Source organism: Triticum urartu, chromosome 7A, assembly GCF_056163025.1.
Source record: "Triticum urartu cultivar PI428250 chromosome 7A, HENAU_Tu73, whole genome shotgun sequence".
Lineage (NCBI taxonomy): Eukaryota > Viridiplantae > Streptophyta > Magnoliopsida > Poales > Poaceae > Triticum > Triticum urartu.
The window spans coordinates 460,166,373-460,193,797 of NC_141879.1; the positions used below are offsets into that span (position 1 = coordinate 460,166,373).

Consider the following 27,425-nt stretch of genomic DNA (forward strand, 5'->3'; position numbering starts at 1 on the left):
AGTGTGATCAAAGCATTTGGTTTTATACAGACTTTTGGAGAAGCCTGTATTTACAAGAAAGTGAGTGGGAGCTCTGTAGCATTTCTGATATTATATGTAGATGACATATTACTAATTGGAAATGATATAGAATTTCTGGATAGCATAAAGGGATACTTGAATAAGAGTTTTTCAATGAAAGACCTCGGTGAAGCTGCTTACATATTAGGCATTAAGATCTATAGAGATAGACCAAAACGCTTAATTGGACTTTCACAAACCACATACCTTGACAAAATTTTGAAGAAGTTCAAAATGGATCAAGCAAATAAAGGGTTCTTGCCTGTGTTACAAGGTGTGAAGTTGAGTAAGACTCAATGCCCGACCACTGCAGAAGATAGAGAGAATATGAAAGATGTTCCCTATGCATCAGCCATAGGATCTATCATGTATGCAATGCTGTGTACCAGACCTGATGTGTGCCTTGCTATAAGTCTAGCAGGGAGGTACCAAAGTAATCCAGGAGTGGATCACTGGACAGCGGTCAAGAACATCCTGAAATACCTGAAAAGGACTAAGGATATGCTTCTCGTATATGGAGGTGACAAAGAGCTCATCGTAAAAGGTTACGTTGATGCAAGCTTTGACACTGATCCGGAGGATTCTAAATCGCAAACCGGATACGTGTTTACATTAAACGGTGGGGCTGTAAGTTGGTGCAGTTCTAAACAAAGCGTTGTAGCGGGATCTACATGTGAAGCGGAGTACATAGCTGCTTCGGAAGCAGCAAATGAAGGAGTCTGGATGAAGGAGTTCATATCCGATCTAGGTGTCATACCTAGTGCATCGGGTCCAATGAAAATCTTTTGTGACAATACTGGTGCAATTGCCTTGGCAAAGGAATCCAGATTTCACAAGAGAACCAAGCACATCAAGAGACGCTTCAATTCCATCCAGGATCTAGTCCAGGTGGGAGACATAGAGATTTGCAAGATACATACGGATCTGAATATTGCAGACCCGTTGACTAAGCCTCTTCCACAAGCAAAACATGATCAGCACCAAGGCTCCATGGGTGTTAGAATCATTACTGTGTAATCTAGATTATTGACTCTAGTGCAAGTGGGAGACTGAAGGAAATATGCCCTAGAGGCAATAATAAAGTTATTATTTATTTCCTTATAATCATGATAAATGTTTATTATTCATGCTAGAATTGTATTAACCGGAAACATAATACATGTGTGAATACATAGACAAACAAAGTGTCACTAGTATGCCTCTACTTGACTAGCTCGTTAATCAAAGATGGTTATGTTTCCTGACCATGAACAGTGAGTTGTTATTTGATTAACGGGATCACATCATTAAGTGAATGATCTGATTGACATGACCCATTCCATTAGCTTATTACCCGATCGTTTAGTATGTTGCTATTGCTTTCTTCATGACTTATACATGTTCCTATAACTATGAGATTATGCAACTCCCGTTTACCGGAGGAACACTTTGGGTGCTACCAAACGTCACAACGTAACTGGGTGATTATAAAGGAGTACTACAGGTGTCTCCAAAGGTACATGTTGGGTTGGCGTATTTCGAGATTAGGTTTTGTCACTCCGATTGTCGGAGAGGTATCTCTGGGCCCTCTCGATAATGCACATCACTTAAGCCTTGCAAGCATTGCAACTAATGAGTTAGTTGCGGGATGATGTATTACAGAACGAGTAAAGAGACTTGCCGGCAACGAGATTGAACTAGGTATTGGAATACCGACGATCGAATCTCGGGCAAGTAACATACCGATGACAAAGGGAACGACGTATGTTGTTATGCGGTCTGACCGATAAAGATCTTCGTAGAATATGTAGGAGCCAATATGGGCATCCAGGTCCCGCTATTGGTTATTGACCAGAGACGTGTCTCGGTCATGTCTACATTGTTCTCGAACCCATAGGGTCCGCACGCTTAAGGTTACGATGACAGTTATATTATGAGTTTATGCATTTTGATGTACCGAAGGTTGTTCGGAGTCCCGGATGTGATCACGGACATGACGAGGAGTCTCTAAATGGTCGAGACATAAAGATTGATATATTGGAAGCCTATGTTTGGATATCGGAAGTGTTCCGGGTGAAATCGGGATTTTACCGGAGTACCGGGAGGTTACTGGAACCCCCCGGGAGCTAAATGGGCCATGATGGACCTTAGTGGAAAAGAGAAGAGGCAGCCCTACATGGGCCGCGCCCCCTCCCCTCCCTTGGTCCGAATAGGACAAGGAGAGGGGGCCGGCCCCTCTCTCTCTTTCCCCCCCTCCGCGGATCCTATTCCAACTAGGATTGGGGGGGGGGGAATCCTACTCCCAGAGGGAGTAGGACTCTCCTGGCGCGCCCTCCTTGGCCGGCCAGCCTCCCCCCTTTAGTCCTTTATATACGGAGGCAGGGGCACCCCAGAAACACACAAGTTGATCCACGTGATCTATTCCTTAGCCGTGTGCGGCGCCCCCAGTCACCATAGTCCTCGATAATATTGTAGCGGTGCTTAGACGAAGCCCTGCAGCAGTAGCACGTCAAGATCGTCACCACGCCGTCGTGCTGACGGAACTCTTCCCCGACACTTTGCTGGATCGGAGTCCGGGGATCGTCATCGAGCTGAACGTGTGCTAGAACTCGGAGGTGCCGTATTTTCGGTGCTTGATCGGTCGGGCCGTGAAGACGTACGACTACATCAACCAAACGCTTCCGTTGTCGATCTAATAGGTATGTAGATCATACTCCCCCTCTCGTTGCTGTGCATCACCATGATCTTGCGTGTGCGTAGGAATTTTTTTGAAATTACTACGAAACCCAACAGATAGTCGGCCTGGGAAACAGCCGGCGAGGGGAAGGCGGCCCCATGTCTTGGATTCTTGAGGGCCGGATGGGCTCGTAATAATTTTTTCAGAAGGGCCAGGGGGAGCCGGCTTGGCTACCCATGGTTATTTCCTCCGACAATAGGGCACCAAGTGATGGTAAATTTTGCATCACTTGGGCCGCTCTAGCAAAATGCCAAAATGCGTGCAACCCCAACTGCCGCACGAAACCTGCCCTCCCCCCCCCCCCCCCCCGACCCCTTGGACGCCTCCTCAGACTTGGCGGCCGCCAACGCCGCTCGGGCGCACCTCACCATGGTCGCCTCCGTGGTGATGTAAATTTTACATTATTCGTCGGAGTTGGAGGTTTTTTGGTGATGTCAATTTTATATCATCCGTTGGAGTTGGAGGTTTTTTGTGATGTAAAAACCATTTTTTGGTGATGTAAATTTTACTCGAAGCATAATTTGGTGATGTATTTTACATCATCTATTGGAGATGCCCTTACATACTCATTTCAGCGACAGTTAATTCCGAACGGAGGTTGTACATACCTTGTGTTTGGTCAACTTTGTGAGTTATAATAAGGTTTTCAATTTGAGTTACTAATCTTACTATTAAGATATGGGATATTGACATGAATGCTAATTCTTGAGGGTGAATGAAATGAAATGGAATCACTCTTTTCTTTTCTTTTTTGTCCAGAAAAAGGACAAGCCTATCACATGTGAAGCAATGAAATAATGCCAAAACATACCAATCAAGATTCAAGCAGGACCCTGATGATGGTCCTAAGAAGGTTTTTCGTGACCACCAAGGCACCAACCCTAAACACGTACGACACAAGTTTGCACCGTCAAAACGTTGCCCTCGTTTAGCAAATCAAGCATGACAATTTCTCTTGCTCTCACAAGAGAAAACACAACGGGAAATCATCCATTGATAAAAATATTCTTTTTTTTCGTCATCCATTGATAAATATCCTAGTACAATTAGAAATTATACTTTTTTGGCAGGGCCCTAAAATTGAACTAACAATATAGCAAAAGCAGATATTGTAATAATCTAAAATGTTTAATAATTTCTTTGCATGTAATCCTTAAAAAAATTTGCATGCCATAGATGGTCATGTTTTTTCTTTGTAAAGATTCACGTGGTTTTTTAGGTGAAGATTCACATGTTTATAGCATAAAGTGCACCTGCAGCTTCTTTGCAATAATTTATGAGGAGCGCTACGCGTTGATCGGGTGACGATCCGAACAGATTGATTGCTCCACCAGCCATCGGATGGAGCCCAAAATAGTCGTCCGATTGATCGCCATGAGTGTTAGCCTTTGTAATGCCCTCGTGCCGCTGCAATAGGAGCCTTGTTGCAAACACCTCCCAAAACATTCTATTCCTTCTGAAACAAGAATCCTGTTGCAGGAAAAAAACTGCGATGCTGCACCCCGACCCGACAGAGCATCGCTAGCCTTTGCAACAAAGGTAGTGTCACGCTAGGGCCCTGTGCAATAAGAGGATTGTTGCAATCACCCCAAAGTCGCCGCTGCAGGTCCAGCCGCCGACGCGTGTCGTATGCATGGTCATCACCACTGCGGATCCAGCAACCGCCGTAGGTCGGGGAGCTATGTCACAGACACTATGGATCCAACCGCGACCACCTCCCTCGCCCTAGCCGCTCTGCAACAGACCGACCGTTGCGTTTGAAAGGTTTGCAACAAGGATGGTGTTGCAAACCTCATTCACCTTGGGACGGGGGTGTTGCGGGTCGTCGTATCAGATTCTAATTGGACGGTCTTCGAGGTAGTCGATGGTTGCAACGCCATCAGCTGAGCGAAGCATTCCTGGTATTTATTCTTCTCCCCCCCTCAGTAAATTTATATATTTTATTCTCCAAAAAATTCCCAAATGAACACGGCATGGCATATGTGGTGAGCAACCATATTAGACAAAAAGGAATTTCGAAATCAACATGCAGGACTGGATACCATCCTCCATGTGCACCCCAATAATTGCTGTTCCACCACGCCGAAACAAGGCACAACACCACTGACGGCGTGGACCCACACATCATGCTCATTCCCCTCCAGAGCTAAACGCACCTGTCTCCCGATTGGCCGGACGCGCCGTGCCGTTACCCCCGAACCCACCTGTCAGTCAAAGGTCCCGCCCCTCACAGTCTGGAACGCGCCGCGTGCCACCGACGTGCGGGCCCATCTTCTGGCCCACACGTCGGTTCCGTGCACGCGGGTATAAAACCCACCGCTGCCGCTGCGGCGACGACTTCCTTCCTCCCCACCTCGCCGCAAACCACCGCTTCGGTTTCTGCGACCACCACCTCCGCACCCCCCGGCAATCGCGGCGGCGAGGGAGGGAGCGTGCTCGCCGTCGCGCCGCCGACGCGTAGCGCGGTGTGAACGAATGGTGCGGCCTCTCGTCTGGCGTTCTCGTGGATCTGAGCTCTTCCTGCTGGGGTACTGGTGAGGAGTCGACGGACGGGCGGACGGGAGGTTCCCGAGATGGCGATATCGGCGAAGGAGCGCAAGCTGAGCAGGCTCGGCAGTGGTAAGGCGGTAAACGGAGGAGGAGGCGGGAGCTTCGGCGCGAGGGGTGGTCACCGGTCGCCTGCGGCGGGGGGCCGGCGGCGGCTGTTCGCCGTCTTCTTCGTGTTCCTCTGCGCCGGCGCGGTCGTCTTCGGCGGGGTGCACGCCATTGGAGGTGAGCCGCTTCCCCTGCCCCTGGAATCTGGAGCCCGCGTGGGCCAAATTGGTTGGGTCTAGGTACTAGGTAGGATAGTGGAATTATTTATTTTCTCGCGGAAATCTCGTGGCAGAGTGTGGTGGGATCATTTCGAATGATTTTGACCGAAAGAACAAAATGAAAAATCCATTTTTTTACATGCGAAATTTTGTTTGGGTTCGATGTTCGTCGTCTGGATGGTGAAAAATAGAAGTTGGACTCTTTCTCGCGAGGTTGCCGTTAGATCTGATTGGAGTCCTACCATTCGCGGGAAAAATTGCAGTTCTTATCACTCGATTCTTGCGTCGATTATAGCAGCTTGCCGTTTCTGAATTGTAACGTTAGCCATCCAGTCAGTCAGTCACATGCTGCTGCCTTTTTTGACTGATCGATCCCAGAATAGAACACAGATGCCTCACGTCGTCACATGAAGAATGACTCTGCTGTGCGCCCGAATTTAGGCACGCTAAATCCGTTTGGCTATTTCTTCCTGTGATGTGCTAACTGATATCGTCTTCTTGTGATGGATGCAGCGTCCTTCCGGCCGGTGCTCTTGAAGGCCTGGCCGTCGGCGACCCTGAACGCCCTCTCCTCGGAGCGCCGGGTGCAGCAAGCTGGAGGCAACGGTGCCGGCACCGTTTCAGCGTCTGTCCAAATCCGGCATGCTGTCGCTCTGCCGGACCATCTTCTCGTAATCCTCGGCGACGGATCATTGCTGCCAGCTCCCGGGCAGTTTGAGTGCCTCTACTCCACTGCCAACTCAACGCAGCTGTGTCGTCGTCCCCTCTCAGTTGCTGCCTTGCCAGATGGACCAAGCCTCGTGCATTGCCCTGCCGGACCGTCTGAGATGGCTGTGTCCCTGTCGCTGTCCCAGTCACCTCCGGTGACACCATTCCAATGGGATCAGCTCGTGTACACTGCACTTCTTGACAGCCGGGACAACTCCACCGTTGTGTTTGCCAAAGGGATGAACCTCCGTCCAGGCCGTCTCGGTGTGCCATCACGGTATGAGTGTGTCTTTGGCCGGGACCTGTCGAAGCCGAAGCTCGTTGTCACCTCCCCTGTGGTTTCTGCTGCGCAGGAAACATTCCGGTGTGTGACACCTGTCCGCATTCGCCGGTACCTCAGGATGACAGCTGATGGAAACATCAACAGAAACAGTGATGGCAAGCCTATGCTGGTCTCCATCAGGACTAAGGGCCGGGGGAGCTCTACACTCCCCTCAATCGCGCAACCAGAGCCACTTCCTAGGTATAACAGGCATCGGCATACAAGGCATCGGCAGCAGAAGGTACACTCGATGTGTGTGTGCACCATGCTGCGCAACCAAGCTCAGTTCTTGCGGGAATGGATCATGTACCACTCCCATATCGGAGTGCAACGGTGGTTCATCTATGACAACAACAGCGATGATGGCATCGAGGAAGTCCTCGGTTCCATGGATCCATCCATATACAATGTGACACGCCACTTGTGGCCTTGGATGAAATCTCAGGAGGCTGGATTTGCACATTGTGCACTCAGGGCGCGGGAGAGCTGCGAGTGGGTGGGGTTCATCGACATCGATGAGTTCCTGCACTTCCCTGGCAACCAAACTCTACAAGATGTCCTCCGGAATTACTCAAGCAGGCCAAGGATTGGTGAACTCAGGACTGCATGCCACAGCTTTGGTCCATCAGGCCGGACTAAGATTCCTAAGAAAGGAGTCACAACAGGCTACACCTGCCGGCTGGCTGCGCCGGAGCGGCACAAATCAATTGTCAGGCCAGATGCATTGAATCCATCACTGATCAACGTGGTGCACCATTTCCATCTGAAGGAAGGGATGAAGTATGCGAATGTTGGCCAGGGAGTGATGCTGATCAATCACTACAAATACCAAGTCTGGGAGGTGTTCAAAGAGAAGTTTGCTGGCCGCGTGGCGACCTATGTTGCCGATTGGCAGGACGAGGAGAATGTTGGATCCAGGGACAGGGCGCCAGGTCTAGGGACCAAACCGGTGGAACCTGAGGATTGGCCAAGTCGGTTCTGTGAAGTATATGACACTGGTCTGAAAGATTTTGTGCACAAAGAATTCACAGATCCACAGACTGGAAGTCTTCCATGGTAGATGGGTAAGCACGGTATTTGATCCACACAACACACGGTACATGACATGGAGAGAAAAACAGATAACGAAAGAAGAAACACGAAATTAAGTTTGGTGGTAGAGTGGGTTTTGCTCTTTGGTATATTTTTAGACCTTGTTGTTAGGTTTGCTGTCCGTAATTTAGAAGCATCATTTTTTTCACTGATCATACTATCTAAGAGAGAAATGATTCTTTTGTAGCATCATTTTTTTCACTGATCATACTATCTAAGAGAGAAATGATTCTTTTGTAGATACAGATAAGTAAACAGCTCACTGTTGAAAGAGAGAATGCATAGAGTGAAGTGCTTGACTTTGTTTCCCTGTGTTTTTGCCTAATCTTACTGTGGCTGTGAGCAACTAAAATTAGAGTGCTTAATTTGTTCATCCCCAATCTAAAATCTGCGCAAATTCGTTATGGAGTTATGGGGACAAAGATGGTACACCTTGCTTGATGTAGTCCTGAAAGAATATTAGACTTTTCCGGGAAAAATGACCTGTGCCGCCTGCTTTCTTTTACTTTCTATATACATGATGACAACCTTATGCTTAGCATCTTTAGATGTAACCCCGTAGTTGCTTTGGGAAAGTGCCATTCTCTGTCAAACCAGCTATTCTCTTGCACAAATAGAGAAATCAAATCTAACGCAACCGGATCCACATCAAGATCACTGTCATCACGAGCTTTTTTCCGACAGATCACTCTCACAATCATTGCGTTCTTGTCCATCTTTCATTACTGAGGTTTCAGAGGTTTGGTTACTTGCTTACTTAACCAGTTAACCTTGCACATAGACAAGCACACTCTAGTGAAGACCTAGGCTTCTTTTCCTCTTTGAAATGTACTGCCTTCTTACTTTATCCATTTATCATCGTTTAAAGTTTCTTGAAAGGATGGCCTTATCTACTCTCCAACGGTTCCAATTGTGTGTTATTCTACTACTACTACTACTATTCCTATGTTTGTTTACAGGACAGATTCCTCATAGTTACAACTTACAAGTCAAAGCAAGGAATCAAGCAGACCAAAACCCTTTTTCTGTTTCCTAATCCCGACCCGCTAAACCAGCCAGTTGTTGCCATATGTTAGTTTAGCTGTGCTAATCAAGGAGAGCTCTGGACAAGAACCCAAGAGCCGGCTGGCGAGTGTGGATTGGCTTGGTGCCTTCTGGGGATGCTGCCGTCTGGTGGTGCTGAGGATGAGTAAACTACACATTTTGAGCTGCGATTTGGCGTCTTGGTGCTGGTGCGCCGTCGGTTTACGATGCTACAACGTCTACATGTATAATAATAACAACAACAATGTTTTGGATGCAGTGCATGTATGTAGACATGTGAGCTGCCGTCCATGATGAGCTGAATGCCGTTCCTAGGTGGCCGCTTGGATGGTTCTTGAATTTGGCATCAGGTGCCTGGAGTACCTTTGCTTGTCTCTCCGGCACAGCAAAGTTGTGCTTGCTGTGTGCTGTAGCCTGCCTGTACAAGTGCACAGAGCTGTTGCTGATGAGTGATGACACAGGGCAGCAGAATGCAACGGTTCACATGGGGTTTACTGCTGGGTTCCACACGAATTGCAGGAGTTGTGCGTTTCGCAACTGCGGAGACGGTCACGAGGGTGATTTAACTGAAAAACCATTCGATTCTCGTACTTGGCAGATCCGAAAATACAGATGTTTATGTATGTCCTCACCAGAAACTTTTTTGCCTCCCATCGCTTGAAACTTTGAGTAGCTGCCAAACCATATGACTTGTACAGAGCGGATGCGTCTGCCATTGCTGTTTCTCTTGCCCTTTCTGAATACCAAAATACTCCGGAAATACTTGTCATCAAAATGGAGAAAAATGAATGTATCTAGATATATTTTAATTTTAGATACATATTTTTTTATTTATTTTGATAACAAGTATTTTCAGACGAAGGGACAAGAAACGCAACATGAAAATGCTAAAATACAGGTTCAGTGGCGGGCCTGATGTTAGGCGGTCGGTCGGATGCGGAGCTGCTGTCTGCTGACGCAAAACTCCAGAAGCAATCTTCCGCTGCTGTGCTGGAGCATCCGACCGTTCTGCAAGTAAGCCCCAGCCGCATGCATGCGGTCGCCAACTCGGCGAATCGCCAGAAAATCGAAGCAGAAGAAGGGTAGTCCCAATCATACGCCTAATAACACCAAAAAAAAAAACCCGCGTGGCAAAAATGAAATGGACGTGTTCTTCATGTTTCTTCTCCCTTCTCGTCGTTTCCTTCACGTCCTTTTTTTTTCTCACTTATTATTATCACCAGCACGCGTTAAAACGTGGAATGATACTAGGAATATCTTACCTTTTTTTCCTTTTGAAAGAGCGAATTGAAAAGCGTCAGCTGCCACTGGGCCGACACCGAAGCCAATACCAATTGCCATTAGCCCGTCTTGCCTGCATGCAAAAGTGTTCGTCCGCTCGGTTTAAATGATCATGTATCTTGCTTTTGAAGAAAATGGGGAAAAGTTCAGCCCCTTGGTTTTCCTAGTCGGAGAGGGTAGGCCGGTTTTCTTTTCTAGACGAGTAATCTTTTCTAGAGGAGTAGTATATGATTAATTACGGGAGAATTTTGGAACCACTGCAAAACATAGCCATAAGTTTTACCACGTTTAGATCATTTTTCAGGATATGGAACTGCCAATTTGTGTATCACCAATGAATTCATTCATTCACAAAGCAGAGGGGGAAATGAAGTCTTTGTACTTGCAGCTGCAGGGCTCTTAGCCCGCTGAATCTGGCCCATTTATGGGCCAACTATAGATCAGCTCCGTGTGTTTCCTCTAAGCTGCACAACGCAGCTTCACTTAGCCAAAAAAAAAAAATATATAGTCACACACTGCAGCTCTCAAAATAGAAATGGATGAAAAGATTATTAGGCCCTGTTTGTTTCAGCTTTGCTGGGATTTTAATCACCTGTGGATTCGCTTCAGCTTCACCACCGAAGTGGCACTGTTTGTGGCTGTTTGTTTCAGATTCCAGATTCAAGCTGAATCTGGTCGCAGAATCTGAAGCAAACAGGGCCTTAGTCCCTCCGATCCATATTAATTGTCGCAGCTTCAATATTATACTTTACTAAAGTTCATAAAGGAGGGAGTAGATAAAGTCTTTGCAACAGCAAACCATCAATTCTATTCCAATAGAAGAACACATGGCACTGAGCCATTGCAGCAAACTGGCGATTCTATCAGAATTACACACCAGAGAGATCACACACTCACACAGTGCTTTGAGATATACTAGGTACATAACATTCATAGCAGAGCTTTCAATCCCAAAGATGCATGAAGTTGACCCTACCTAGCCAAGTCCTACCTCCTAAATGAATTAGGGATCCCCACAAAATAAGTTTAAGTTCCTCCGCAACTACAGAAATATAACTGAAGTTGCATGGTCGGAATTCTTTGTCTGACAAACCATCAGTAAGTGTAGCTTCTTGGTTCATCTGAAAGAAGGAAACTCTCCTCCAGGAAGCTCCCAGTTGTCACGCGCATCATCATCGGTGGTTCTTTCCTTCGACTCCTGCTCATCGTCAAATGGATATGGACCCTTGAAACGCCTGCCAGACCAAACTATTAGCACCAATTAAGCAATCAAGAAGAAAAATGGTACAGTTGGAATGAACTCAAGGTGCTTCCGGATCACTTATGATACGGGCGCTTTGTCCCCCCCCGGTGACCTAAAAAAAACTTATGTATAATCGTGTGCATTACAAACGTTGACAGGCCCCTTGCACACTACAAAGTTTAGTTTAAATTTTGCTAACCCCTTGCACACTACAAACTTTAGTTCAAATTTTGCTACACAATTCTTCAATGAATAATCGACTTGGAATCTAGTATAGGTTTCGTTTCTACATACTGTAAACGCACACTATCAGCATGAATTCATGATTAAAAATGACGCCACAAATGACAGATACGAAGCTGACAGTCCATAATCAATCCAAATAATGTGCACAGATACACAACTCTACATATATCATTTGAAATTCATGATCACTTCCATTCTGAACCAGTTTGTAGTACAGTACATAATACGGCTACCGTTGATTGGTTCAATCACTACTCTGTAATATATGTACCGTGGTCTGAATCGTCTGATGTTTAACATATAGCAAGCTAATTTGGCATGAGTCTGCTGCTTAATTTCGATGCCAGGTCGAGCTCATATGTGGATGAAATGTTGCTAACATGGAACAGACACAACTGTACAGCATTAATCAGTAATCATGTGATCTGTAGCACTTAAAATGGATAGGGCAATGGAGCAACCATTAGTGAGAGAAGATGAACCGGGGAGGGGGGTGGGGTGGGGGTGGTTGCAAAATGATCGAATTTGCTCATTGGTCCCAAAGGTAGGATCACGGGATGAAGCAACAGATCGATGGATCGAGCGGGGCGCACCTGCGGCTGAGCCTCCATGCGGCGTCGCGGGACTTTCGCTTGCGCTTGTCCCGCGCGTCCTCGTGCCACCGCCGCCGCCTGACCTCGTGCATGACGCCGGCTCGCCCCACCTCCCGCGTGAACTGCCGCAGCAGATCGCCCCCGTCCACGTCCTCGTCTCCCGCGTCCACCTTCGCGTTGTGGTACTTGGGGTTGGCCGCCGGCGCCCACGGCGAGGTGGGGGCGGAGGCGGAGACCGAGAGGGAGAGCGCGATGGTAGGAGGAGATCCACGCGGGAAGGAGGCGACCGTGATCCCCGATCCCGCATGGAGGAGAGGAGGTGGTGCTGGCGATGAGAAGAAGGATCGTGCGGCGGCCGTGGTTGGCATGGTGGTAGACAGGTGGCACTCGCCGGCGAGGGACGGGAACAGGGTGGTGGGCTTTGGGGTTTCGGCCGGATCGAGAAAGTAGAAAGCTACTAGTACTACAATTGGGCTTACATTTGTTTTTCATACCAACTAATACTGGGCTTACATGGCAGGCCACCGGAAGCAGCAAAGCTAATCTGCAGCCTCAGAAAAAAAAGTGGCATTCCCTATTTGGCGCTGCAGGCGCCCAGGCCATTTTTGCTAACGGGCGCCTGCAGCAAACACCCCCTCTGCGACTGGGCCGGCCCATTTAACAATTTCTTTCTTTCATGTTAAAATTCAAAAAAAGGTGTTCGAACTAGAGACCTTTTTATTCAGAGCAACAGGTCCAAACCGACAGGCCATCTTGATTTATTGTGCAGATTCACATCGTTTTCCCTATTTATCCTCTAGAGTTCGCGGAACTTTATTCTTTTTCTTTTTTCTGGTTACTGTTTTGTTCAGCTTTTTTTCTTCATTATTTTTATTTTTTCCAAATGCATGAACTTTTTATTCAAATTTGTGTTTTAAAAAAATCAATGAACATTTTTTTCGAAATCGATGAACATTTTTACAAAATCATTGAATTTTATCTAAAATCGATGATTTTTTTTCGAAAGTGATGAACGTTTTTCAATGTCGGTGAACTTTTTTTTCAAAATGGATGAACTACTTTTCAAATTCAAAATATCAGTGAACTTTTTCCAAAAATTGATGTGCTTTTTTTCATTATTGATGAACTTTTTTCAAAATCAATGAACTTTTTTTCCAAAATCGATGAAAATTTTAAAAATCTATGAACTTATTTCAGATCTGATGATTTTTTAAAAAATTTGATGAAGTGTTCTGATTTTTTTTAAATTGATGAACTTTTTTCAAATTCGTTGAACTCTTTTTATAATTCATGAAAATTTTCATTTTTGCGATTTTTTTTCAATTTGGTACAAACCTTTTGAAAGGTCTTTATTTCTTTCAATTGGTCTATTTTGCGAATGCATTTTCAAATTTATGTTTTCTTTATTTAAATATAATTATAGTGAGTATATAATACTAGTATATGTTTAATTTTTGTACTTAATGAATGGTTAAATAAGATCTGTTTCCAGTATTCATCAACAAACGGAGCATGTGCTAGTGGTTAACGCTGGTGGTCATTTACATTGGCGTAAAGAGTTCGAATTCCCCTATTCCTGATTTATATGTGAACTTTTTCCTCGCGGTTTTTGCTTTTTCTTTTCTGAAGGTCTCCTTGGCCGGCCCATGTGGTGGGGCGCGCGGGCGGCAGCTACCTGTTCGGGGGCTTAAGACCGAGATAATTCAAAAAAAAAAAACGAAAGTGTTGCGACGGATCGAACACAGGACCTTGCAAAAACTTAATCTATCGCTAACCAATTTACTACCTGCGTCTTCACGTCTAAGATGGCATCCCAGTTTATACGAACTAACAGCCGCGATAGATTTCAAGTTATTTCAAATTTCGACCATGATTTGCTTTGCAAGAAAAATATTTTCTACAACAACAACATTTTTTGAGGAAAGAGGACCAAAATTTAATAATTAAAATAGTTTTTTCAATTTACGAGCATTATTTAGAAACATGAACATTTTTTGAAAAACTGGAAAAGACTTGAAAACATGAACATTTTTTTAAAATAGCGAACATTTTTCCAAATCTTGAACTTTTTTTGTATTTGCGAACAAATTTTGAAATCGTGATTTGTTTTTAATATGTGAACAAATTTGGAAAGCTGAAACATCATTTGAAATTCCCAAACATTTTTTAGATATGTGAAAAAAAATTGAAAATGCAAACATTTTTCAATTGCCAGAATATTTTTTGAATTTCGGAAAAAAAATTCAAATTTGTGAACAAAATTAGAAACTGGGAACATTTTTTGAAGTCCCCTAACATATTTTGAATTCCAGAACAAAATTTCAAAACATGAACATTTTTAAAATTTGCCAACAAAATTTTGAATGGAAACTCCTTTTCAAATTCCCAAAGAATTTGAAATTTGTTTACAAAAATTTAAAATTCGAACATTTATAAAATTCCTGAACATTTGTTGAAAAAGAAAAAAACTTGAAAGAAAATAAAAGGAGAAACAGAAAATGGAAAAATGAAAAAGAAAAAAGAAAAAAAATGGAAAAAGAACAATGGAAAAATGAAAGAAATAGGAAAAAACCGGCTCAAAGAACCTTCTGGAAGGTTCCCAAAACTGATAAAACCAGATATGAACCTGCTAGAAGGTTCCTAAAACCGAAACGTAACAGGTCACGTACTGGGCCGGTCCAGTGCAATCGATCTCGCTCCATCCCTATGACCGCTCCATCCCTATGCGTTTGCTCGACATTTTGACGCAGCGAGCGTCCAATAGGGATTTCCCCGAACAGGAGCTCCCCAAACGAAATGAAAGAAAGCGGTCAATGTGGGAGGGAGCCTAGATCGAACGATTTCTCCTGACCGAACTAGGCAGCCTAAAACTAAAAAATGACAGCGACAACCCAGTTTGAGTGCCGTTGTACTAAAAAAATCCCAAAAACCAAGAAGAAAGAATGAAGAAAACAGAATCACTTGCAAAAAAGAGAAAGGCTCTCAAATATAGAATTAAAAGAAACAGGAAATTCATATGTAAAAAAATAGCTAAAAGGGGGAATATAAGAAATGTCATGGATTAGCTAATAAAAAATGACCATAAACTAATAAAAAAAACTAAAGTGTTGCGACGGATCGAACACAGGACCTTGCAAAAACTTAATCCATCGCTAACCAATTTACTACCTGCGTCTTCACTTCTAAGATGGCATCCCAGTTTATACGAACTAACAGCCGCGATAGATTTCAAGTTATTTTCAAAATTTTACCATGATTTGCTTTGCAAGAAAAATATTTTCTACAACAACAACATTTTTTGAGGAAACAGGACCAAAATTTAATAAATAAAATAGTTTTTTCAATTTACGAACATTATTTAGAAACATGAACATTTTTTAAAAACTGGAAGAGACTTGAAAACATGAACACTTTTTTAAAATAGCGAACATTTTTCCAAATCATGAACTTTTTTTTTGTATTTGCGAACAAATTTTGAAATCGTGATTTGTTTTTAATATGTGAACAAATTTGGAAAGCTGAAACATCATTTGAAATTCCCAAACATTTTTTAGATATGTGAACAAAAAATGAAAATGCAAACATTTTTTAATTGCCAGAACATTTTTTGAATTTCAGAAAAAAATTCAAATTTGTGAACAAAATTAGAAACCGGGAACATTTTTTGAAGTCCCCTAACATATTTTTAATTCCCGAACAAAATTTCAAAACATGAACATTTTTAAAATTTACGAACAATATTTTGAATGGAAATGTTTTTTGAAATTCCCCAAAGGATTTGAAATTTGTTTACAAAAATTTAAAATGCGAACATTTATAAAATTCCTGAACATTTGTTGAAAAAGAAAAAAACTTGATAGAAAATAAAAAGAGAAACAGAAAATGGAAAATGGAAAAATGAAAAAGAAAAAAAAAAGGAAAAAGAACAATGGAAAAATGAAAAGAAATAGGAAAGAGAAACAGGAAAAACCGGCTCAAAGAACCTTCTGGAAGGTTCCCAAAACTGATAAAACCAGATATGAACCTGCTAGAAGGTTCCTAAAACCGAAACGTAACAGATCATGTACTGGGCCGGTCCAGCGCAATCGATCTCGCTCCATCCCTATGCCCGCTCCATCCCTATGCGTTTGCTCGACATTTTGATGCAGCGAGCGTCTAATAGGGATTTCCCCGAACAAAATGAAAGAAAGCGGTCAATGTGGGAGAGAGCCTAGATCGAATGACTTCTCCTGACTGAACTAGGCAGCCTAAAACTAAAAAATGACAGCGACAACCCAGTTTGAGTGCCGTTGTACTAAAAAAATCCCAAAAACCAAGAAGAAAGAATGAAGAAAACAGAAAAACCTTGCAAAAAAGAGAAAGGCTTTCAAATATAGAATTAAAAAAACAGGAAATTCATATGTAAAAAAATAGCTAAAAGGGGGAATATAAGAAATGTCATGGATTAGCTAATAAAAAATGACCATAAACTAAATTTTTCATTGTCCCTAAAAATAGTAATTTTGCCATGTTGCAAGAAAGGACGAGATTTGCCATGGTCCTAAAAACACACATTAATGGCAAAAAATGAATAAGTTTACCCTGGTGACAAAAGTGAGGTAAGCTTGCCATGATGCATATGTGATGCTTGCAAAAAGGACATGAAAAGAAAAAAATGTGCGAAAGTTTGTGATGATGACCAAATTTAGTGTAAACAATGATGGAAAATTACCGTGCTACATATAAAACCAATTCCCACGATGCTCAAAAATAAGAAAGCACAAAACTAAATTGCCATGGTTCAAAAAGAGAGAATAGTGTCATGAGAAGAATAAAAATCACCATGATCATAAAACTAAAATTGCCATGATCTACAAACTAAAATTGCCATGGTCAATTACTAAAATTCCCGTGATCCATAACCTATATTTTCCATGATGCATACATTGGTTTTGCCATGGTAAATTATAAATAAATGCCATGGTCAATATCACGGTCAATAACTAAATTTGTCATGATCTATAAACTAAATTTTCCATGATTCCTTTTTTTTCTTGCCATGGTCAACTAATAAAAAATTTCCATGGCAAATTGCTTCTATGATACCATATGATTTTTTTGGAAACTTTACCATATGAATTTGCCAACAATATCATTTGCACATGGAAAAATAATAGGGAAAAAAGTTCTCTTGACAAATGGCAACTATATGAATTTTGTTCCCTAGAAAAAATGTAGATGGGACATGGAAATTGTAGTAACATTTTGGAAGTGGTCAATTACCCCCTTTGGTCCTTTTTAGTTCACATATAAGATTCGTCTGAAGCCAAACCTCGTAGAGTTTGACCAACTTTATAAAAAATATGAACATTCACAATGTGAAATCATTATCATTAGATGCGTCCTGACTTAAATTTTCATATTGTAAAACTTTAGCATTGCAGATGTTGATGTTTTTTCATATAAATATGATCAAACTTTTTGAAGTTTGACCCAAACAATTCTTATATGCAGAGTAAAAGGGACCAGAGGGAGTACTAAAGATCCTGTGATCCATAACCTAAATTTTCCATGATACATAAATTGTTTTTGCCATGGCCAGTTGCAAAATTTGCCATGGTCAATTACTAAAATTTGCGGATCCATAAACTAAATTTGCCATGACCCGGATATTCTCTTGCCATGATTCAACTACCAAATTTGCATGATAAAAATTATTGAAAATGTAGTATAAAAATTAAAAAGAGCCCATGGCAGAAAAGTTTGTCATGGTTAGTTGATAGCTAGCAAGTAATTTTTCCATGTAATGAACAAAAGGAGCTCTTGCAAAAAAAACAAGTTTAAGATGGCATGGCAAAAAACATGTTTAAAGAAGTTTATCATGGCATGTCTATACATATATTATGAAACTAGAGGGTGGCATGGCAAAAGGATCTTAGATTTTTTGCCATGGTAATATATAAGCATCTAATGGAGGTGCCATGGCAAAAACATATTAAAGTTTGCCATGTCAATTGTATGGATGTATTAGAAAACTTAAACTACGCATGTTTTAATTGTAGTTTGAACACCATAGCAACCTAGATTCATAAAAAAGTATCACAACAAAAATAAGGGTTGGATATTAATAGCATGAACTAAAAATTGGCACGGACTGCAAAAGATTTCATCTCAATTTGCACATAAGCGTATCAAAGGACAAAAAGGATGAATGAACACATGTAAAGAGAGGGCATTGAATGAATTCCACAAGGCAGACCTCCCCGGCACCGGTGGCTTGCAGCGCGTGCGCATACGCCCTTTCAACTATCATGCCTGATAGCGGCCGACACGTTGCTGACATGTGGTTCACGTAGTGCCCGGCGGCAGGAACACGTGTCACAACGACGCCAGCTGCTCTGGCACCCCGAATGGCGCGTAGCAGACCGCTGCTCGGACGCGGAAGGCGCCTTGCCGCCAAACAACACCTGCAATAGGATCCGCCCAGCCATGCAATGCTGTAGGTGTGTGCGACATGGTGGGCGGCTTATCCGAGGATTCCACACTCCTCTATCAAGGATCCTATCTGCCGTTGATAATTTTTGAGTGCTCCATGCTATTATATTATCAATCTTGGATACTTTATATGCATTTTTATATTGTTTTATATCATTTTTGGGAACTAACCTATTAACCCACTGCCTGGTGTCAGTTGTTGTTTTCTGCTTGTTTTTGGGTTTCTAGAAAAATTAGTACCAAACGAAGTCCAAACGCTATGAAACTTTTTGACGATTTTTTTGACATAAGAGACCCTAGAAGCTTCAGGAGGAGACCAGAGAACGGACAAGGAGACGGCAAGGCAACCGGGCGCGCCCTGTTGCCTTGTGGGCCCCTCGAGGCTCCGTCTGTCCTAATTACACTTCTATAAATTTTCAAATATTGGGAACCCCCAGAGAGCCACCTGAAACACTTTTTCCACCGCCACAAGCTTCTGTTCTTTCGTGATCATCTGTAGGCCTTTTCCGGTACTTTGTCGGAGGGGGAATTGATCACAGAGGCCTTCTGCATCATCCTTGCTACCTTCCGATGATGTGTGAGTAGTTCAGTACAGACCTACGGGTCCATGGCTAGTAGCTAGATGTCTTCTTCTCTCTCTTTGATCATCAATACAATGTTCTCCTGGATCTTCTTGGAGTTCTATCCGATGTAATCTTGTTTTGCGGTGTGTTTGGTGGGATCCGATGAATTGTGGGTTTATGATTGGAATATTCATTGATAGTAATTGAGTCTTTTTTCTGAACTTTATTGTGCATGATTGTTATAGATTTTCTCTTCGATCTATCTGTTTGGTTTGGCTAGCTAGATTGATTTTATCTCTAGTGGGAGAGGTGCTTTGTAATTGGTTCAATCTTGCGGTGCTCTACATCCCCGTGACAAAGTAGGGGACAAGACACATATTTGTATTGTTGCCATTAAGGGTAAAACGACGGAGTTTATTCACATTGATTGGGTTTACTTTGTCTACATCATGTTATCTTGCTTAAGGCATTACTCTGTTTATCATGGACTTAATACTATAGATTTATGCTGGATAGCAGTCGATTGGTGGAGTAATAGGAGTAGATGCAGGCAGGAGTCGGTCTACTTGTCTCAGGCGTGATGCCTATATACATGATCATTGCCGCGAATACGTCATAACTATGCGCTTTTCTATCAATTGCCCAATAGTAATTTGTTCACCCACCGTATGCTACGTGTTCGAGAGAGAAGCATCTAGTGAAAACTATGCTACGTGTTTGTCACAGTAGGTCATGTTTTCTGTCATGCATGAACATCCATGAAGATTTTATGACAGAATCAAGATGGTCATACCTATGCTATCGTAGAAGTGTTCCATGACAATACCAAAATTATCATCATGGAAGTGTCCACTTCCATGACGATAATCGGCGCATCATGGAAGTGGTTTCGTCAAGGGTAACCGACATGTGGCATCCACCGTAACAGGTCACTGTTAAGCTATCGGGTTCCGGTTTGGATCTAAAAACTCGCTAACAGCCCGAACCAATGGGGATTAGGGCTGGGCGTTCGGTATAAACCGAAAATTCGGTTTCTACCATTCATTTTTCTTAAATTCGGTTAGGCAAACTAAAAACCGAAAATGCTAGCTGAGATTAGCTAACCGAAAATTCGGTTAACCGAAATTTCGGTGCGGTTTTCGGTTTTATGCCGAATGACCACGCCTCGAGTATTCATGCCCTGATTGAACTAGCTGCACCCTCGTATATAGGCAAAAAATTTGGCTTATCTCCTCAGTTGGGCGAGGTGGGACTAAAGGAGTGAATGGCCTGGTCAGCTATTCGCATACTTGTACGCGCATGCACACCGGTCACCAAAAGAAAAGCCCATGTGAGCTGGGCCTTATCCTTGTTGGCACTTTGGTCAGGCAGGCCCACGTTATGTGAGATGCACGCATGTCAGGTGAGCGATCGTGGGAGGCTGGTCGCGTGACTCCCGAGAGACTACGCTGCGTGCGTACAATCAACCACGTCTGTTCGGTTTTTGTTCAATTAACCGAGATGAAAACTAAACCTACCGAATTCTGTTCGGTTAGTGGACATGAAAACGGATTTTTTCTGTGACAGTAAAAGAACCCCGAAAATTTAGTTTATTCGGTTTCGGCATCGGTTCGGTTTTCGCTTTGTCGGTTTTTATGCCCACCCCTAATGGGGATTTTCCACGTGTAAAATTCTCATTCGCTAGAGGATCCATGTGTCGGCTCAGCGTTGGAATAGATGTCATCCGTACAATGGATGGAATGCGCCTATGATACCTTGACACGTGGCATGGCCCAGTAGTAGCCCATTTAAGATAAAAAGGCCGACCCGTTAACAGCCCGCCACAGTTTGGGCCAAATTACATCCCACATAAGATCCGAGCTGTTAGATGTTTGTCACATTTTGGGCCAAATGACTGCCCACATCAGATCCGGCCCGTTAACAGTCTGCCATGTTTTAGGACAAATGACGACCCATATCGGAACCGACCTGTTAGCTGTCTGACATATTATGGGCCAAATTATGGCCCATAACGGAACCGGCCGTTAACTGCCTGACATATTATGGGCCAAATTACGTCCCAGATATTATCTGGGCCGTTAACACGCATTGTGCTTTCGGATTAGGGGCCCATTTGAACTACGGCCTCTTAAAGGACCATGTAGTAGTTCAACCCAATATTACTTTTGGCATGTCAATGGCCATTGGTACGCATGGGTCATTGTCGACTCGGTTTCACTTTTGACCATTTAACGACATGTGCTGCATGTGGGCCTATTTCTGGGCCGAAGTGACTTTCGGCCTCTTAAAGGCCCGTAGTCTTCGTGGATACATTTTAGCCCAACCTGACAATTGGCCCGTTAAAGGCCCGTGAGATAACTGGGCCTAATGATGGCCCGTTTTGCATCCGGCCTTCTTATGACCCATCATGTTATTGGGCCAACTGTGGTCCGGCACATATTTTGGCCTGTCAGTGGTCCATCTTGTGGTTGGGCCAAGCATGGGCCTCCGACACTGTTCAGGCCCAATCTACTTTTTGGACTGTTAAAAGCCCATTCTATTTTCTGGCCCAACTTAGGCAACTGGTTTACTCGGCCTGTTAAAGGCCCGAAACTAATAGTTGGTGAGTTTACATCTAGGACTGCTATTGGTCGGACATGATTGTAGGCCCACATTTTGGCCCATTAATAGCGATTGGTGGGCCGAGCAGTTTTACTACCATAATTTTTATATAATAAACCGAATGTTTAGGCCCATTGCGCTCCGTCAAAGCTTACGACCTTATGAGGGAGCGATGACAGCATATACAAAAATTAAATTACGTCATCATGACAAAAAATACACCTAGACTATACAACAAAGAAATTAATGCATATTACATGCACTAGGCATAAAAGTTCACCGCCAGCAATAATAAAGCGCAACCAGACAACAAATTACATACACTAGCATCAAAGGTCGCCATTAGTGCAAATAAAAAAGCTGCCTAAAATAATATACAGAACCGACATCACTTCAACACAGTTCAAGAAAGGTTAGCCCTGCCTGGGAGCTACAGCGCAAGAAGCTGAGCAAGCTGATGACTGCACTTGTTTGACGCTTATACCCAACTAGCTACATAGCATCAATGGCAGTTCTTGGCGTGAGTGATATCACCCTGAAAGAGAAAAAAGCAGACAGATAACATGCTTTGCACATATAAGCAACACTGCTATCGATTCATCCAATTTCTTAGTAGCAAATAAAGAGACTTGGATTAAAATAGAATAAAAATTGTTCACAGTTAAGACATGGTAGGAAATGGTATTGTGCAGGAGTGGCCAGATTCACCACACCACTAGATTACAGATTAAGAACACAAGTGCACATGCAGTCCGAAAGAATGTATAAGCATCGATGGTGAGTGTACTGTAATTTATCCCGTTTCAGATTGGTAAATGGACACGGAGCATCCTAAGGACATCACCATGTCAAGAGTCCATTTGGCAAGTGACACATGCGACATCTACTTCACATACTTAAAGGTGAATAATCTCCTTTACACGTGTTCACTTGACCCCTTCGAGGATGGTATACTACTTGACACTCCACTCGTGTGCATGCATAGGTATTGTCGGAGCTTCACGGATGACGAGGAGGAGTGCAAGCGCCAAGGAACAACTACACCATCCGTGAGGGAAGAGTGCAAGCTACAACCACCGGACGTCCGGACGCCACCGGACATCGGGTACCTATCACAGTCCAGACGACCAGTATAGCTATAGCCGAGAGACCTACAGCGGCCGGACGACCGACGAGTCCCAGTGACCGGGCGACCAACGTCAACCGCATGACCGATGCCACCAGTCCAGAGAAGTTGTCAGAAGTCCGATGCCCTTCGGACGTCCTGACCCCTGAGAGCGACCGGACGTCCGACACTGCCTGTGCGCAGCCGGGCCTTTGGCCTTGTATCCCTCTCCCACTTACCCCTTCATGGCTTAGACTATAAATAGACCGCCTCCACCTCCTTTCTAGGGTTAGCAAAGTGACAGCTCATTCTTAGGTGAGCTTTGCTCCTTGTACCACTCCTCCTCTTGAGAGAGAGAGAGACTACCACTCCCATGGAGTTCAAGACCTCCATTTGAGAAGATCCTGCGGGATATCATCAAGACCCCTCACGGGAAGATCCATCTAGGATACCATCAAGACCTCCTCTTGGAGATGAACTTTACCTTGTATCTTTCCCTTTGTTGTTCATGTACCTTATGGATCTTGTGTGTTTGATTATCTAGTGGATGTGTGATTGGACTTGTTCTTGATTGTTTCCCCTTGTGATTTCTCTCCGTTCTTCCCCGTGTTCATCGTGTTCTTCGAGGGAATCCACTCCAATCGTGAAAGATCGGCCTACATCGAGTTAGCCCCGTATCATCTTGGTATCATGAGCCACATTGATCACGAATTTGGAGCCCTACCCCCATTTTCTTGCCTTGTTTTGTTTAATTTAGTCCCCAATTTCGAAAATCCCCACCAAAAATAGCCCCATTTTTTTGTGATTTGTTGGTTTGATGATGTTTTGTTGATTTTTATCCATGGATTTTCTTGGTTTCAAGTGGATCTAGCATCTCCCCAAGTTTCCTCACTTTCCATCCCACGAAATCTCATCAATTTTGACCCACAAATCTCCATTTTCTGCCCAAAATCGCGTCCCGAATCTCGGATCTTGAGTTCACCCCGATACACCGGACGACCGACGTTTACCGGACGTCCGGAGCCTCCCGAACCACCGGATATACGACACTTTCCAGATGAACGGTGCCACCCAACAGAAAAAAATTAACGGATTTCCGAGACTTCCGACGTCTGACCACCGGATATCCGACACTTACCAGACGTCCGGTCCCTGTAGATATTGACTTTGGCTGATTTTTGTTTTGGCCATAACTAATTCATCCGAACTCTATTTTTGACGTTCTTTAGCTCATTTTGAAGACATTCCCCATCCCACAAAAATACTACCAACATCATTTGACACCATAATTTTTTTGAAACTTTGGCATCTTTGTCTAGGGCCCTCACCACATCATCCGCATTACCACCACCGACTTTCGCAACCTAACCCATTTTGTTCACCATAGCATTAGTGGTTGCTTGATTAGTGATTCGAGTCTCCTAAGGTGTTTCAACTACTTAGGGACGGTTGCTTCTTCATCAACCACCACCATAACTTCCGCATAATCTTGCCCACCATACACTTCCACCACCCCAACTTAATCCAATTTTGTTTGTGTTGTGAGTTGTGTCTCCTAAGGTGTTTCGGCTACTTAGGGACGGTGACCTTCAACTCCGACTCGCATAACCCATCATTGCACTTCCGCAATCCCATTGAGCTTCCACAAAACCACCACTGCATTTTGCTGCCACCATTTGACATTTGACATTTGAGATTTTGAGTTTGCGTTTTCCCGTTTCCTAGGGTGTTTCGGCTAACTAGGAATGGTTCGACATCGACAACACCGCCACTCATCATCGCCTCGGACGGTAACCTCCATATCATCTTGGTATCGTGGTATCCTGCCACAACGGCCAATTTGAAAGGGGACAACTAGTACAGCTTATCCTGACAAAAGCGGTCTTCGCCTGCCAAAGGCTCTGGTGGTGACGCCGTCTTGGGCTCCACGGTGACCTTCGTCTTGCCGTCCTGCTGGTCTTGGTGCCGTTGCACCGATATGGAAACCTTTGTTTGATGCCTCGGTACTCCGCGCCTGTGCTTGCCCCCTTAGCACCAAAGAGGAAACAAGGACGCTGCGCGCGCTGGTGCCCGCCTGGCCTTGGTCGTCATGGCTTACATCACGAGAACCTCGTGAGGTTTGCCTGGCCTTGAACTCTCCGCCCCTCACGAGCCAGCCTGGTGAAGCCACTCCTGAGGAGGACTTGTGTCGTCCGCCTCGCGAGGCTTGGCCCCTCGCGAGGGTCTTGAATGCCTTGTTAATGAAGATGGGCCGTACGGGCCCGCTCGCAGAGCCACGCCGTGGGCCACAGACATGCAAGTCTGGGGACCCCCGTTCCCAGAACACCGATAGGAGCCAATCAAGGAACAAGCTTTGGAGGCGAGCGACCCGGTGGCGAGCAAGGATGATGCTTCCATCTTTGGATGTGAGAGTGATGATGTGCCATATTCGGTCTTCATCCACGGTGACGGTGACAAGATGATCGAGCATGGTATTTTCCCTTCGGTCAGGGAGGAGAGTGATGATGTGCCATCTTCGGCCTTCATCCACGACAACGGTGACAAGATGGTTGAGCATGTGATTTTCCCTTTGACCACGACGACGTATGATGACTTGAGTGACTTTTTTCCACCATATTGAGAGTGAACGTGACTTCACCACTAGCCCCATATATGATGAGTTGCCCCAATTCTCATGTGAGGAGAGCCACAACCCCCACCACTTGAGTGAGATGAGTGACTCCACCATATGTGACTTTGAGTGCACCTATTTTTAGGGAGCAAGTGAGCCACCACATAGAGAGAGTGTGATAGTTGATAGGGCATGTGAGGCCACTGAGGGAGTCTTGGACTAAGGGGTCCTCGGGCGTCCGGCCTATGTGACATGGGCCAGACTGATGGGCCGTGAAAATACAAGACAAAGACTTCCTCCCGTGTCAGGATGGGACTCTCTTTTGCGTGGAAGGCAAGCTCGGCAATCGGATATGAAGATTCCTTCCTCTTTAAACCGACTTTGTACAACCCTAGGCCCCTTCGCTGTCTATATAAACCGGAGGGTTTAGTCCGTAGAGGCAATCACAATCATACATGCTAGACTTCTAGGGTTTAGCCATTACGATCTCGTGGTAGATCAACTCTTGTAATCCTCATATTCATCAAGATCAATCAAGCAGGAAGTAGGGTATTACCTCCATCAAGAGGGCCCGAACCTGGGTAAACATCGTGTCCCCCATCTCCCGTTACCTTTGACCTTAGACGCACAGTTCGGAACCCGCTACCCGAGATCCGCCGGTTTTGACACCAACATTGGTGCTTTCATTGAGAGTTCCGCCGTGTCGTCATCAAAAGGTTCGATGGCTCCATTAGTCATCTACAACAATGCTGCCCTGAGGGAGGTTTTTCTTTCCGGCCAGATCTTCATATTTGGCGGCTTCGCACTATAGGCCAACTCGTTTGGCCATCTAGAGCAGATCGATAGCTACGCCCCAGATCACCAGATTAGTTTTGGAAATCTGGACTATGTCGCTGATATCCGAGGAGACTTGATCTTCCAAGGGTTCACGACCCCAACCTCCACTCTGGCCTTAGATCCGGAGCGCATAGCTAGGTCCGAAGAGGAGATTCTTGAGCCCGCCGGACTATCCACGGCCACTAAGCCTAGTACGGGAGAGCCGGAGGAAGTAGTGTCACTGGCAACCATCGCGAAGCCAGACTCTTCTCCGGACACTGGCTCCGAACCCTCAGAGTCGACGTCGTGTGAGTTTGGCCAAGGAGTCTCCTTCCCGCCGTACTCCTTGGCTCTTTTCTCCCTGGCCAAACCTCGCCTTTAAGTGAGGCCCTGGACTTGATGCGATCCCTCGTCATTACAGAGGAGCAACGTTCGAATTACGCCCAGCCCAGACTAGGGGCTGAGATCGGGGAATTTTACATCCCACCCAGCACCCACTTCGTAGCCACTGTCGAGGACTTAACTGACATGCTCGATTACGGCTCCGAAGACATCGGCGGTATGGATGACGATGCCGGAGAAGAGCAGGCCTAAAGACCGCCGTTTAAATGAGCTGGACGGCCACCTCTTCATATGACGTGTACATGGTGGATACACCCAAAGAGGGTAATGGCGATAACGATAAAGATCCGGTCGAGGATAAACCTCCTAAGATACAGCCAAAGTGCCGACGTCAGCAGCGCCGCTCTAAATCACGCCGTGAAAAAGACAGTGATACCGGCACGAGAGACAAAAATACTCCGGACGATGCCGAAGACCAAGAAGACCCCGTCAAGCCAACCTCCGAACATGACGACCGGGAAGATGGGCAAGTTAGACCTGATGAACATGCCGTAAACGAGGACTCAGAGGACAGTAATTATCTTCCACTCTCCGAGGAGGAGGTGAGCCTCGGCGACGAAGACTTTATCGTGCCCGAGGAACCCCTCGAGCAGGAGCGCTTTAAGCACCGGCTAATTGCCACTGCAAGGAGCCTGAAAAAGAAACGGCGGCAGCTTCAAGCTGATCAAGACCTACTTAATGACAGGTGGACTAATGTCCTAGCAGCCAAGGAATATGGCCTCGAGCGTCCAACCA

The 27,425-nt window shown here is 44.6% G+C and overlaps 2 protein-coding genes across 2 annotated transcripts; one reads left to right on the forward strand and one right to left on the reverse strand.

Annotated features, from left to right (window-relative positions):
- Positions 1-5,100: 5,100 nt before the first annotated feature.
- LOC125519695 (glycosyltransferase family 92 protein Os08g0121900-like) lies at positions 5,101-8,021 on the forward strand. The gene is made up of 2 exons (XM_048684425.2): positions 5,101-5,548; positions 6,103-8,021. Exons 1-2 carry the CDS (start codon positions 5,350-5,352, stop codon positions 7,677-7,679), a joined length of 1,776 nt encoding a protein of 591 aa, XP_048540382.1. The 5' UTR covers positions 5,101-5,349; the 3' UTR covers positions 7,680-8,021.
- Positions 8,022-10,805: 2,784 nt separating this feature from the next.
- LOC125521254 (uncharacterized) lies at positions 10,806-12,566 on the reverse strand. The gene is made up of 2 exons (XM_048686319.2): positions 12,119-12,566; positions 10,806-11,271 (listed from the first exon to the last, which is right to left on the reverse strand). The coding sequence occupies exons 1-2, from the start codon at positions 12,484-12,486 to the stop codon at positions 11,154-11,156; spliced, it is 486 nt and encodes a 161-aa protein (XP_048542276.1). The 5' UTR covers positions 12,487-12,566; the 3' UTR covers positions 10,806-11,153.
- Between the last annotated feature and the right edge of the window lie 14,859 nt (positions 12,567-27,425).